The sequence below is a fragment of the Heteronotia binoei genome, chromosome 17, assembly GCF_032191835.1.
Source record: "Heteronotia binoei isolate CCM8104 ecotype False Entrance Well chromosome 17, APGP_CSIRO_Hbin_v1, whole genome shotgun sequence".
Lineage (NCBI taxonomy): Eukaryota > Metazoa > Chordata > Lepidosauria > Squamata > Gekkonidae > Heteronotia > Heteronotia binoei.
Window position 1 is genome coordinate 49,864,701 of NC_083239.1, and position 14,502 is coordinate 49,879,202.

At 50.9% G+C, this 14,502-nt stretch overlaps 1 protein-coding gene across 1 annotated transcript in view; it reads right to left on the minus strand.

The window, feature by feature from the left end:
• Positions 1–212: 212 nt before the first annotated feature.
• Positions 213–14,502, minus strand: part of RASGRP4 (RAS guanyl releasing protein 4) — a 33,733-nt gene continuing 19,443 nt past the window's right edge. Inside the window, exons 11-16 of the mRNA XM_060257761.1 lie at positions 13,054–13,163; positions 11,477–11,621; positions 10,042–10,078; positions 8,365–8,499; positions 4,854–5,059; positions 213–467 (exon numbers count right to left, since the gene is read on the minus strand). Of these exons, the coding sequence (XP_060113744.1) occupies positions 285–467; positions 4,854–5,059; positions 8,365–8,499; positions 10,042–10,078; positions 11,477–11,621; positions 13,054–13,163 (816 nt within the window). The 3' untranslated portion in view covers positions 213–284. The remainder of the gene's footprint in view (positions 468–4,853; positions 5,060–8,364; positions 8,500–10,041; positions 10,079–11,476; positions 11,622–13,053; positions 13,164–14,502) is intronic.

Genomic DNA, 14,502 nt, shown 5'->3' on the forward strand with positions numbered 1-14,502 from the left:
TGGATTAGAAAGTGGGAGCCCCAGCCGCTCCTACACTGTAACGACCTCCAAAACAAGGAGAGGTCCTGCTGTGGGCAGAAGCCAGCCCTGTCCCAATTCAGGAACAGCTCTTGTTACAATGACAAAGGCGGCTCGAGCAAGTGAGCCAAGTTGCATTCCAAACCATAAATGGGGGGGGGACACAGCAGGGGGGCTAGGAGCTGCCCTTCAATAAATAGCCCTGTTTTAAATTGCGTTTGTTCGAGTGTTCTGGTTTCCAAGCTGCCGGTCGTCCCCCCTCTTTTTCAGGGCCTCCAGGCCTTGGACGCTCGCGGGAGCTGTAGGCGATCCATCCCTTCCAGGAGGAGAGTGACAGAGGGCTCGCTCTGGGCAGCCTGCGCCGTGCTCAGAAGACGCCTGTTCTCCGCCTCCAACTCCAAGCTGTGGCGTTGGAGCTTCTGGTGGGCAAGGAGCAGCCGGTCTCGTTCCTGCAAAGGAAGGCAACGCACGAGTGGCTCAGGGTGGGTAGCTCACGAGCAAAGCCCTGGGCCCTTCAAGCAGGGGCCCAGCCCCGAGCGAGAGGTGAGAGACGGAGCAAGAGCAGCCACTAGCACAGGTCCCCGAGAAGGTGCCCATGATAGAGGTTGACAAGATGAAGCACGGGATAGAGAAGGTAGAGAAAGGAGGACTTTTCTCCCTTTCTCACAATACGAGAACTTGTGGGCATTCGATGAAATTGCTGACCAGTCGGGTTAGAATGGATAAAAGGAAGTACTTCTTCACCCAAAGGGTGGTTAACACGTGGAATTCACTGCCACAGGAGGTGGCGGCGGCTAGAAGCATAGACAGCTTCAAGAGGGGATTGGATAAACAAGTGACGTGGGGAATGCATTACAAGTTAAAGTTGCTTTCTTTCCACCTCTTCCCTCCTTCCTCTCCCCATCTATTTTCCTTCCTTCCTTCCTTCCTTCCTTCCTTCCTTCCTTCCTTCCTTCCTTCCTTCCTTCCTTCCTTCCTTCCTTCCTTCCTTCCTTCCTACCTACCTACCTACCTACCTACATCTGATGTTCATGTCTTGTGGCTTTCAGACATCTGACTTTTATTCTATGGGGCTCTACTGTCAGAGACCATCATCCAGAGCAGCCATTTTGTCCAGGGGGATGGTTCTCGGTCATCTAGAGATCAGTTGTACATATGAACATATAAAGCTGCCTTATACTGAACCAGACTTTGGTCCATCAAAGTCATTATTGTCTTCTCAGACTAGCAGCGGCTCTCCAGGGTCTCAAGCTGAGGTTTTTCACACCTATTTGCCTGGACCCTTTTTTGGAGATGCCAGGGATTGAACCTGGGACCTTCTGCTTCCCAAGCAGATGCTCTACCACTGAGCCACCATCCCTCCCCAAATTCTGTAATTCTGGGAGATCCCCTGGTGGTTGGCGACTCTAATTCTTAGTCTCAACATATTTATGTTCTGGGAGCAAGATGTTAGTTTTGCGCATTCACTTGTGTATACATCTGGTATGTCTTTGTGTACATACACACAATGTACAGAAGCTATAGTACGGTATATGTGTAGCATATGCTGCTGATTTATCAGTGCACAAATAACATTTGGAAACGTAGGTGCTAGGAAACAGTAAATCACCCAAAAAGAAAAGAAAAGGGTTCAATTCCCCTGAGAGAAAAGCAAAATTACCTAAAAAGTGGATTTAGGAAGACAAAATAACAGGGAGGAGTACTTCAAAAACCATCCCTGCATCTTTGGCATAGAGGTCCATCAGTGGCTATTAGCCACAACGTATTGTTGAAACTTTGTTTGGGGCAGTGATGCTCTGTATTGTTGGTGCTGGGGAGGGCACAGTGGGAGGGCTTCTAGCCCCACTGGTGGACCTCCTGAGGGTGCCTGGTTTTTTTGGCCACTCTGACACTGTGTTGGGCTGGATGGGCCATTGGCCTGATCCAACATGGCTTCTCTTCTGTTCTTATGTGACACAATGTGTTTGGATGGATGGGCCATTGGCCTGATCCATCATGGCTTCTCTTATGTTCTTATGGTGCCCCAGACCTCTCCTAGCGTCTGCCAAGTGTTTTCAGAAAGTAGGTGGGGCCAGATTCAGCTTTTGCCCAGCAAGGCTTCTGATTGGCCACTGGAAAGATTTGATCGGCTGTGCAGATTTTTACAAATGTTGCTTTGGTGGCAGCTACCCCCCACACCACAAAGGACCTTCATTGTAAGGTTGCCAGTCTCCGGGTGGAATATAACACATAAGAAGACAAGAACCTAAGAGAAGCCATGTTGGATCAGGCCAATGGTCCATCCAGTCCAACGCTCTGGGTCACACAGTGGCCAAAAAAACCAGGTGCCATCAGGAGGTCCACCAGTGGGGCCGGGACACTAGAAGCCCTCCCAAGCACCAAGAATACAGAGCATCGCTGCCCCAGACAGAGTTCCAACAATATGCTGTGGCTAATAGCCACTGATGGACCTCTGCTCCATATGTTCATCCAATCTCCTCCTGAAGCTGTTTATGCTTGTAGCCGCCACCACCTCTTGTGGCAGTGAATTCCACGCGCTAATAACACCAGGAGAGTCGTTGCAACAAAACTTGTAGAAAGAGAATAAGACTGTGACAATATTTACCTAAGAACTGATATTATAACTCTGTACAATGAATTTTACTTTGAGCAAAGTGCATCTAAAGTGTGTGATTCAACATACAATAATACCGCAAATGTCTTATAATCCCAGTTGCTTTGGTGACTCTAGATCGGGGGTCCTCAAACTACAGCCCGCGGGCCACATGCGGCCCGCTGAGGACATTTATGCGGCCCGCCGGGTTATGGCAAAATCAGACCGGAAGTGACGTTCGACCTAAACTCACGTTAGCAATGCACACTTCTGGCACTGGGCTGAGGTGGTGGAGACATAGTGTGAGGTGATACTGAGATGAGGTGAGTTCCCAGGCCAGGGTGTGTGGTGTGGGGAAGGGAGAGAGATGCAGAAGACGGAGAACTGATGGCCCGCGGCCTTGTACAGTAATGGCAGTCCGGCCCTCCAACAGTCTGAGGGACAGTGAACTGGCCCCCTATTTAAAAAGTTTGAGGACCCCTGCTCTAGATAGCCTCAGGCTGAGTGCAGGCCCCCATGCAACTCTCTGAGGATTATAAGACATTTGTAAACCGTTTCGAAATAACATTACTCAGGAATATATCATTGAATGGAATATTGAACATTTTGGAAGAATCAAGGACTTTGTATTTGTCCCTTGGATTGTGTGATTATCATTGTATAGCGTTGTATTTTTTTTGAATGTGGTATTGTTGTATGTTGAATGACACACTTTAGATGTATTTTGCTGGAAGTAAAATTCATTGCAGAGAGTTATAGTATCAATTCTTAGTTAATATTGTCACAGTCTTATTCTCTTTCTACAAGCCTCGAGGTGGGCCCAGGAGATCTCCCGCTTTTAAAAACTGGCAGAGATCAGCTCCCCTGGAGAAAAGAATATAAGTAACTGGTACCGATGTACAAATGGAAAATTTGCAAAAATCATAAAGATATTCCCACTTTCAATGTGTGTTCATGCATTTGATTTAGTGCAAATATAAGACAAAATAATAACCAATAATAATACAAAGGAACAGTAAGGTATCTGTACTCCCCCTGCTCATGCACTATGAAATTTCTACAAAGAACACAGCCTTAATATAGTCCGTAGCTAAGTGCTGTAGGGTGGAGTCCTTAGTAGTTCCGCTCATGATGCTGTCATGGAGAGAATAAGGAACCGTATAGAAAGGAATTCTCACGGTTTCACTTGTCCGGTTCTTCGTCAGCCTCTTCTCTTGCCGTTTTTGGAGTCACAGTAACTTTGTTTCAAACACAGATCAACGCATGCTCTAAACCTTTGCTGCCAGCTCTCCAAATGCATGTACACACATTGCAAGTGAATATCTTCATTGTTGACCGGTGATTTTTGTATATTTTCCCCTGGAGAAAAGGGCTGCTTTGAGGGGTGGACTCGGTGGCATTGTCCCATGCGGAGGCCCCTCCCTTCCCCAAACTCTGCCCTCTCCTGGATCCACCCCCAAAGTCTCCAGATATTTCCCAACACAGACCTGGCAACCCTACTTCATTGTGAGACTGCAGCAGCCATTTTGTGTCAGAGCCCCAAAGGTGCCCACAGCCTCAAAAGAGGTTGGGAGGAGTCCTGTGACGAGCAGCTTTGAGTCAAACCTCCCCTTATGGGCACCCATTTCCCTGACTGTTCTACCCTTGTCCTGGAAGGCACGGCTTCAGCTCTGTGGTGGCAGCCTAGACTGGGTGGGCAGGAAGCAAAGTTCCCTTCCTCCCTAGGCCTTTGAGCCAAAATGGGAGTTTGTGGTGCGTCCAGAAGAAGGGGCAGCCAGTTTGCTAACAGAGCAGCCCTCATTAACCTCTGGAGAAGCCCACACCACCCTTTCTCCACTTCTCATGTGATTTTGGATGGCGGGTGGCTTGCTGGCCTTTTGACTTGGGAGGGGGCGGCCAAGGAGAGCCCCAGGTGAGCGAGACCTGCTTGGACTGGCTGAATCTCTAGCCAGCCTAAGCAGGCCTTGCTTGCCTGGGGCTCTCCTTTCTTGCATTTTGTTGCTTTTGGCTGGTGGCAGGGGGCGGGGCAGCGTCATATGCTAATGAGTTATGTTAATGAGTTCCACCACTTATTTTTCTACAAAACAACCCCTGGTTTTTGTTGTCCGGGCGAATGCTTTCTGGCCCATTGCATCCTTCAACTGACTACCAAGTCCCCATGCCAGATCTACCAAGCTTCCTGCTCTTTCACCAGGGCCAATAAGCCTCATGCTAAATGCCAGGCCGGGGTCTCCCGTCTCACCTCTTCCAGCGCATTCAGCTGTTCCAGGAGCTGCTTCTGCATGTTGCTGGGGGTTCCGACTCCATGGTGGGGCTCCAGCAGCCAGTCCTCTGTTTGTGTGCTGGTGTGTTTCATCGGCTGGCTGATCGGAGTGCTTGTGGACGGGGTTCGGTGGCTCTTGTTCCTCGCCCTTCCCGGGGGGAAGGTGAAGGCTTCCTCTTCTGAACCTGCCGTGATGCAGAAACGCAGTTAAAAGCTCAAACGCCCCTGAAACTACCTTCGGTTGAGTCAAAGTCAGGATGGTCTGTCCAGACCAGCAGTGGCTGTCCAGGGCCTCAAGCACGGATCTTACCCATCTCTCCCTGTCTGTTCCTTTAAGAGGATAAGAACATGAGAAGCCATGTTGGATCAGGCCAATGGCCCATCCAGTCCAACACTCTCTGTGTCACATAAGAACATAAGAGAAGCCATGTTGGATCAGGCCAATGGCCCATCCGGCCCAACACTCTGTGTCACACAGTGGCCAAAACCCAGGTGCCATCAGGAGGTCCACCAGTGGGGCCAGGACACTAGAAGCCCTCCCACTGTGGCCCCTCCCAAGCACCAAGAATTCAGAGCATCACTTGTTCCAGACATAAGAACAGAAGAGAAGCCATGTTGGATCAGGCTAATGGCCCATCCAGTCCAACGCTCTGTGTCACACAGTGGCGAAAAAACCCAGGTACCATCAGGAGGTCCACCAGTGGGGTCAGGACACTAGAAGGCCTCCCACTGTTGCCACCCCCAAGCACCAAGAATACAGAGCATCATTTGCCCTAGACATAAGAACGTAAGAGAAGCCATGTTGGATCAGGCCAATGGCCCATCCAGTCCAACACTCTGTGTCATACAGTGGCCAAAAAAAATCAGGTGCCATCAGGTCCATCAGTGGGGCCAGTACACTAGAAGTCCTCCCACTGTTGGCCCCCCCACGCCAAGCACCAAGAAGACAGAGCATCACTGCCCAGACATAAGAACATAAGAGAAGCCATGGTGGATCAGGCCAATGTCCCATCCAGCCCAACACTCTGTATCACACAGTGGCCAAAAAAACCAGGTGCCATTAGGAGGTCCACCAGTGGGGCCAGGACACAAGAAGACCTCACACTGTGCCCCCCCCCCCGCACCAAAAATACAGAGCATCACTGCCCCAGACAGAGTTCCAACAATACTCTGTGGCTAATAACTCTGATGGACCTCTGCTCCATATGCTTGTCCATTACCCTCTTGAAACTGTCTATGCTTGTAGCTGCCACCACCTCCTGTGGCAGTGAATTCCATGTGTTAATCACCCTTTGGGTAAAGAAGGACTTCTTTTTATCCATTCTAACCTGACTGCTCAGCCATTTCATGGAGTGCCCATGAGTTCTTGTATTGTGAGAAAGGGAGAAAAGCACTTCTTTCTCTACTTTCCCTATCCCATGCATAATCTTGTAAACCTCTGTCATGTCACCCTTCAAGTCGGTATTTCTCCAAGGTAAAGAGCCCCAAGCGTTTTAACCTTTCTTCATAGGAAAAGCGTTCCAACCTTTTAATCATTCTAGTTGCCCTTTTCTGCACTTTTTCCAGTGCTATAGTATCCTTTTTGAAATGTGGTCACCAGAATTGTACACAGTACTCCAAATGAGGCTGCACCATCAATTTATACAGGGGCATTATGATCGAGCCTGGGATCTTCTGCATGCCAAGCAGAGGCTCTGCCACTCAGCCTCTGCCCCTCAGTTCTTTGGCATGGTCTGGGGCAGATGCCAGCTTGGGAAGGTGGGTCTTAGAGTGGCTGCGGGAAGGGAAGAACACCCCGCTACCGGTCGGCATCTCTGCGGGAGGAGGAAAAAGCCATCGGAAAATTTGCTTGGAAGAGAGTCGGGGCATCCGTGTTTTTAAAAGGATGAACAGCTCAGTTCTGTCTGGAAATAGCTCCCCCTGGATTGCATTCCCTGATGGACAGAGGTTGCGACCGACACACGAAAAAATGCACTTTCAATCCACTTTAAGTGTACTTTCCAACTGCATGAAGGAACGTAAAGTGCACATAAAGTGGATTGAAAGTGCATTCGTTTTTGTGTGTGATGGCTGCCAGAGATGCTCTCTTCTCAGATATAAAGACTAATATATTTTCCCCCCAGTGGGAACTCACTTCTGCTTCAACAAATCTGTTGGGCTTTAAGGCTCCTCTTTGCACTTTCCACAGCGAAGAGCGTGCACTCTGTGCGTGCTCAGGGGGCTTTAATCTAGTTGGACGCCATGCATTCCAGAAATGACAGTCCTGGCTCAAAGCAGGCCCTGAGGAAAAGGAACGAGGAACTACATGTGGCTGATAGAGTTAAGCCGGCATTCCCTCTGGTTTCAGAGCAGTGGCTTTCAGCCAAAGTGGTCCGGAAGGTGCGCTATGCCAGCTGCTCCCAGATTCCCCCAGAACTGTGCCCCATTTCTGGTGCCCCAGTTTGGTGTCATGATTAAGTGCGCGGACTCTTTTCTGTGAGAACCGGGTTTGATTCCCCACTCCTCCACTTGCAGCTGCTGGAATGGCCTTGGGTCAGCCATAGCTCTGGCAGAGGTTGTCCTTGAAAGGGCAGACTCTTATCTGGAAGAACTGGGTTTGATTCCCCGCTCCTCCACTTGCAGCTGCTGGAATGGCCTTGGGTCAGCCAGAGCTCTGGCAGAGGTTGTCCTTGAAAGGGCAGACTCTTATCTGGGAGAACCGGGTTTGATTCCCCCACTCTTCCCCTTGCAGCTGCTGGAATGGCCTTGGGTCAGCCAGAGCTCTGGCAGCGGTTGCCCCTGAAAGGGCAGACTCTTATCTGTGAGAACCGGGTTTGATTCCCCACTCCTCCACTTGCAGCTGCTGGAATGGCCTTGGGTCAGCCAGAGCTCTGGCAGAGGTTGTCCTTGAAAGGGCAGACTCTTATCTGGGAGAACCGGGTTTGATTCCCCACTCCTCCACTTGCAGCTGCTGGAATGGCCTTGGGTCAGCCAGAGCTCTGACAGAGGTTGTCCTTGAAAGGGCAGACTCTTATCTGGGAGAACCGGGTTTGAGTCCCCACTCCTCCACTTGCACCTGCTGGAATGGCCTTGGGTCAGCCATAGCTCTGGCAGCGGTTGTCCCTGAAAGGGCAGACTCTTATCTGTGAGAACCGGGTTTGATTCCCCACTCCTCCCCTTGCAGCTGCTGGAATGGCCTTGGGTCAGCCATAGCTCTGGCAGAGGTTGTCCTTGAAAGGGCAGACTCTTATCTGGGAGAACCGGGTTTGATTCCCCTCTCCTCCACTTGCAGCTGCTGGAATGGCCTTTCAGCCGAAGCTCTCGCAGAGTTGTCCTTGAAAGGGCAGCTGCTATAAGAGCTCTCTCAGACCCACCTACCAAACAGGGTGTATTTTATTGGGGGGGAGGGTAGGTAAAGGAGATTGTCACCATTCTAAGATTCAGAGAATAGGGTGGGATATAAATCCAATATCATCATCATCATCATCATCATCATCATCTTTTGCCTTACCAGAGCTCGGGTGTGGGGTGGGCGCCGGTGTGGACGTCTGAGGCGTGCTGCTGTCGGAAGTGCAGGAGTGGAAACGCCTCTGGCATTCCATTTCCACCTGGTCCTTACACTGCTTGTGACAGACCATCCCGCAGTCTGCGGAAGACAGAGAGGGCTTAGCGGGGGAAAATGGGTGTGCTCCAGAGGGAGGGGCTTAAAGGGACTGAGCTGCTGCCAAAGCAAGGATCCACACAGCCAATCAGAAGCTTTGCTGGGCAAAAGACCCACTGGGCCCCACCCACATTCTACAAAAACTCAGGGGGCTCGTGGGCGCCCTGTTGGACACCCTCACTTTAAGCAGGGCAGCTACGCTACTGCATCTTGCTCAGGATCAGCCCTTCCCTTGGCCACTCATGGGAAGTGTTAGAGGCAACCGTGTTAGCATGGCCGGTGCGTGGGAGTAGGCTAAGTAGGCAGCCGCCTAGGGCATCACCTGGCCTAGGGGGCACCGCCAGGCACCCCCTCTCCCCACACACAGCGTGTGTTCTTTTTGGAGCCTGCCTTCCCCAGTGGAGCACAGATGCTGCCCGGCCCAAAGTGTATGGCGCCTGTGCGGCAGGGATAAATGAACCAATTGTAAAACCTGAAGAAGAGCCAATTACAGTTTCTAAGAATTGGTTCCTGTTGAAGCTGTCTCCTGCCACTCATTCTTCCTACTCTACTTTAACAGAGCCATAGCTCATCTTTCTTGCATGTGAAGGTCTTGTCCCTGGCACCTCCGGCTAGACCTGGCACCTCCTGCTAAAAGGAGCAAGTAGTATTCTCACAATTCTTATTGCTTAATCTCACAATTTTTAAAAAAAAATTAAAATAAAAAACTGTAAATTAAAAATGTGAAAAGTTTCACGTTTCTTCATTTCTCCTACAATTCTTTCTTTTAAATTGGGGCGAGGGGACACTAGTGGGCAGCTCCCCTAGGGCACCAGAAACCCTAGTTGCCCTGTGACAGGGAGATCTTGTCAGCTGTGATGGATTGATTGATTTATTATTTCACATTTCTATCCCGCCCTTCCCGAACGGGCTCAGGGTGGATCACCTCATAGGGCAGATGTTGTCGTCTGTCTTTTCTTGCTTCAGGCTGGAAGTGCATAAACTCCTGGCATAAGTCGTGCATGGGCAGGAAGGTCAATAGCTAGCTTGGGTCTTCGTGGATTTCTTGGCAAGGCTGAAAAAGCACCCAAAGTTGGCGGGTTTTTTTCCCTCGCTGCACTAAGTTTTGTAGTCCAGATTGTTGCGGCCCGTTCTGTAACCTCATAACTAGTGTTTCCCTCTAAGCTGAGATAGTGAGAGCTAGCTCATAAGGGTTTTTTTAGCCTCCCGCTCAAATATTTTTGTCTTAGCACAGGAAGGACGGCCCCAGGCCAACGAATTTCTGCAGTAGCTTACAACTTTCAAGCCAGTAGCTCACAAAGTAGAATTTTTGCCCACAAGACTCCACAACTTAGAGGGAACACTGCTCATAACTTCCTTACGTACAAATGTGGCTTTAAGCATTAATATTATCTGCGGCGTAGCAAGAACGGCGGAGGCAAAACACGAGCGCAGACGGACACAAATATCTCGGAGAAGTGCGCTGGGTTAAAGTAGGGTTTCTTGCTATCCGCAGTACCTGTTGCGCCCAACAGGGGGCGCACTTACCCCGACACCGGTATCCTTGCTTGGAGACTCCCCATAGCTAGAATGACAAAGAAGGCAGAACCCATTACCGTTGCAAACTAGTTCATCATCGCCTTGGGTAGGTAACTTCTTCTGGGACGTGCAGAGTGCGGTTTAACCTCAGACTTGACCCACAAGCTCGACAAATCGCATTCTTCATCACAATTGATTCCTAGTAGCGCTGGAGCCCTTTAATTCTGGGAATCGACTGCTTTTTTTTTTTTTGGCTTTGCAAGAGAGGAAGTTGCGCTGAAGGCGTGGACTTGGGGCAGGGCGCTGACTGTGGCTGGTTCCTCTGGCAGAGGGGAAGTCTTTCCTGGCGCAGGCAGCTAGAGGTCTTCTTAAGCGAAGAAGCGCCCACACCTGGATGGCTCAGGGCACCCTGGTCTTGTGACACCTGGGAGCTATGCAGGGTCAACCTTGGCTAGCAGGGGTCGTTTTGTAGAAAAATAGGCGGTGGAGCTCATTAGCATAACTCATTAGCATATGCCACCCAGCCAAAAGCAACCCGATGCGAGAAAGGAGAGCCCCGGGCGAGTGAGACCTGCTTGGGCTGGCTAGAGATCTCCTGCCCCCAGCAAGCCACCTGCCACTCAAAATCACATAAGTGGAGAAAGGGTGGGGTGTGGGCTTCTCCAGGGGCTAATGAGGGCTTCTGGGGGTGTGGCAAAGCCCCTGGTGGCTGGCTGGCTGCCAGCTCTCCTAATCCAGGGATTGTTATGCAGCTGCACCCACTATTCATTGGACATTGTAGGTGGGGAGGAGGAGGGGAAACCCTCCAGAAAGGTTCAGGAGCTGTGCTCCTGTGAGCTCCTACTGAATCTGCTGGTTAGGATGGGAGACCACCAAGGAAAGCCAGGCTCATTGATATCAGCACTAGACGTGAAGACGACTGACACTATCTTAAAACACGGTGGCTCTCAGGCCAACCTGGCTCAGTCTTTTAATCACAGCATGTTAATCTTGCATACTTTTAATCAGGGCGGGGTTTTTTGGTAGCAGGAACTCCTTTGCATACTCCTCCCGGATGGGCCGGTGGGGGGAACTTCCCCCTGTGTCGCTGGCTCAATGACGTCACCCGGAAGTGATGTCAACAAAATGGCGGTACCCGTGTGGGGCGGCTCTAGGCGTTTCCAGGAAAACTCTGTGGTTTTCCCAGATGCGCTAGCCATTTGGGAGGTAAAACTCTATGGTACAATAAGTACAATAGGTACCATAGAGTTTTAACCTCCCAAATGGCTAGAGCATCCGCGAAAAACATAGAGTTTTCCCGGAAACTCCTAGAGCAGCCCCGCACGGGCGCCAACACTTTTGATGATGCCACTTCCGAGTGACGTCATTTCGTCGCATGGCGCGCGCACAAATGTTGCTTGCTGGGGGGTGAAGAGGACTTGACAACTCTAATCTGCATACTCACAAAACCACTGCAGCTGTCACAGAAGGTGGGCTTCTTGAAGGTGGTCTCATGGAAGTTGTGTAGAAACCCCAGGCCCAGTTTGGAGAAAATGGCGCACGCCCGCATGAAGTACTCGAACAGTTCCTCCCGGCTCCACGGCCCCTCACTGTGCGGGGAAGAGGTACAGAGGAAGAGCCTTAAGTCTAAGCGGCTTCCCAGAAGTCGGGACTCTCCTGGCATCTTTGTGATGAGGAGGGATAGGGTTGTCAGCCTTCAGGTGGGGCCTGGAGATCTCCCAAGATTACAACTGATCCCCAGACTGTGGAGATCCGTCTCCCTGGAGAAAATGGCAACTTTACAGGGTGGGCGCTATGCTGTTACACCCCTCTGAAGCCCCTCCGCTTCCAAAAACTCCACCTTCCCCAGGCTCCACCCCCCAATCTCCAGGAACTTCTCAACCCAGAGTTGGCAACCACAAGAGTTGCGCTTGCAAGTTAAGGGAAGCCCTCGTCATACTGAGTATGATGCTGCAAGAGACCCTTTCCGGTCCACAGTAGGACCGCTGTGCGGTGTCTTGCAAAAGATTCTGGGCCATCTTTGTTCACTTGCTATGCAGCCACTCTGAAGAAGGGATCTGCGTGCTCACAAAACAACTGGGGAAAGGTGCAATGCGCTGTACATAGATGCTTGCAGGCTGTACTCCTTCAGCTGCACATGGAAGCCTTGTACAGCTAAGCAAGCCTCTCGGAGAGAAACTTCTCCGCTGCTTCTGAGTTCCCAGTGGGTGTGCCCCCTTCCCAGACTTCCAAGAGGACCCCTAAAGTTTCCACTCCTGGAAAGCTGTTGCCTGAACTTATCAGTTTGGCAGCCTTCTCTATGAATCCCCTTTTTGCTGGGTAGACACACTCTGGTATAGATGGCTCTGTCTGGGATAGTGATGCTCTGTATTCTTGGTGCTTTTGGGGGCAGCAACACTGGGAGGCCTTCTGGAATTCTGGCCCAGCTGATGGACCTCCTGATGGCCCCTGGGGTTTGACCACTGTGTGGCACAGAGTGTTGGACTGGATGGACCATTGGCCTGATCCAACATGGCTTCTCTTATGTCCTCCTGATGGCACCTGGTTTTTTGGTCGCTGTGACACAGGCTGTTGAACTGGATGGGCCATTTTCCTGATCCAGAGTGACTTATGTTTTTATGTCTGGGGCAGTGATGCTTTGTCTTCTTAGTGTTAGAAGGGGCAAGACTGGGAGGGCTTCTGGAATTCTGCTCCAACTGGGGGATCTCCTGATGGCCCCTGGGTTCTGGCCACTGTGTGACACAGAGTGGATGGGCTATTGGCCTGATCCAGCATGGGTTCTCTTATGTTCTTATGCTTGCAGCAGTGATGCTTTGCATTCTTGGTGCTTGGTGGGGGTGGCAGTGGGAGGGCTTCTGAAGTTCTGGCCCAGCTGGTGAGCCTCCTGATAACACCTGTTTTTTTGGCCACTGTGTGACGCAGAGTGCTGGACTGGATGAGCCATTGGCCTAATCCAACATGGCTTCTCTTACGTTCTTATTAACCCCTCCCATTTTTACACCCCTCCTCCCCAAGATTTACCGATCTCTTTCCAGCCCGTAGAAGGAGAAGGGGAAGCTGGTGGAGATGGTTTCGAAATCCTCTTGGGAGATGTAACCCCGTTGCTCCGAGTCGTAGTTCTTGAACACAGACTGGTGGCAGGCAGGAGAGAAAAAGGCAGTGTCGAGTGAGTAGGGCATGAGGATGGATGGGGGCTTTGTTATTGTGGTTGCCAACCTCAGGGATTTGGAGCAGGCCGGTCTGGGTAAGCTGCCAAGTGAGCAAAAATTCTACTTCGTGAGCTACTGGCATTAAAGAAGAAGAAGACTGCAAATTTATACCCCATCCTTCTCTCTGAATTAGAGACTCAGAGTGGCTTACAATCTCCTTTATCTTCTTCCCCCACAACAGACACCCTGTGAGGTGGGTGAGGCTGAGAAGGCTCTCCCAGAAGCCGCCATTTCAAGGACAACCTCTGCGATAGCTATGGCTGACCCAAGGGCATTCCAGCAGCTGCAAGTGGAGGAGTGGGGAATCAACCTCAGTTCTCCCAGATAAGAGTCCGCACACTTAACCACTGCACCAAACTGGCTCTCACAGCAGCTGTCCTTTCAAGGACAACTTCTACAAGAGCTATGGCTGATCCAAGGCCATTCCAGCAGCTGCAAGTGGAGGAGTGGGGAATCAAACCCGGTTCTCCCAGATAAGAGCCTGCCCTTTCAAGAACAACCTCTGCCAGAGCTATGGCTGACCCAAGTGGAGCTGAGAGAGCTCTGACAGAAGCTAACCTTTCAGGGACAGCTCTGCAAGAGCTACAGCTGACCCAAGGCCATTCCAGCAGCTGCAAGTGGAGGCGTGGGGAATCAAACCCCAGTTCTCCCAGATAAGAGTCTGCCCTTTCAAGGACAACCTCTGCCAGAGCTATGGCTGACCCAAGTGGGGCTGAGAGAGCTCTGACAGAAGCTAACCTTTCAAGGACAGCTCTGCGAGAGCTACAGCTGACCCAAGGCCATTCCAGCAGCTGCAAGTGGAGGCGTGGGGAATCAAATCCTGGTTCTCCCAGATAAGAGTCTGCCCTTTCAAGGACAACCTGTGCCAGAGCTATGGCTGACCCAAGTGGGGCTGAGAGAGCTCTGACAGAAGCTAACCTTTTAAGGACAGCTCTGTGAGAGCTAAAGCTGACCCAAGGCCATTCCAGCAGCTGCAAGTGGAGGAGTGGGGAATCAAACCCTGGTTCTCCCAGATAAGAGTCCGCACACTTAACCACTGCACCAAACTGGTTGTGAGCTACTGCATGAATGATTGTGCTCCGGGAGTCAATTTTCCTGAGCTAAGACAAAAATGTGTGAGCTGGAGGCTAAAAACCTGTGAGCTAGCTCATTACGCTAACTCAGCTTAGAGGGAACATTGCTGTCCACCCTCAGCTATTACCAGCCTGATGAGATTATTACCATCACAAGAAATGTGCTACAGGAACCTGACTGTTTGGTG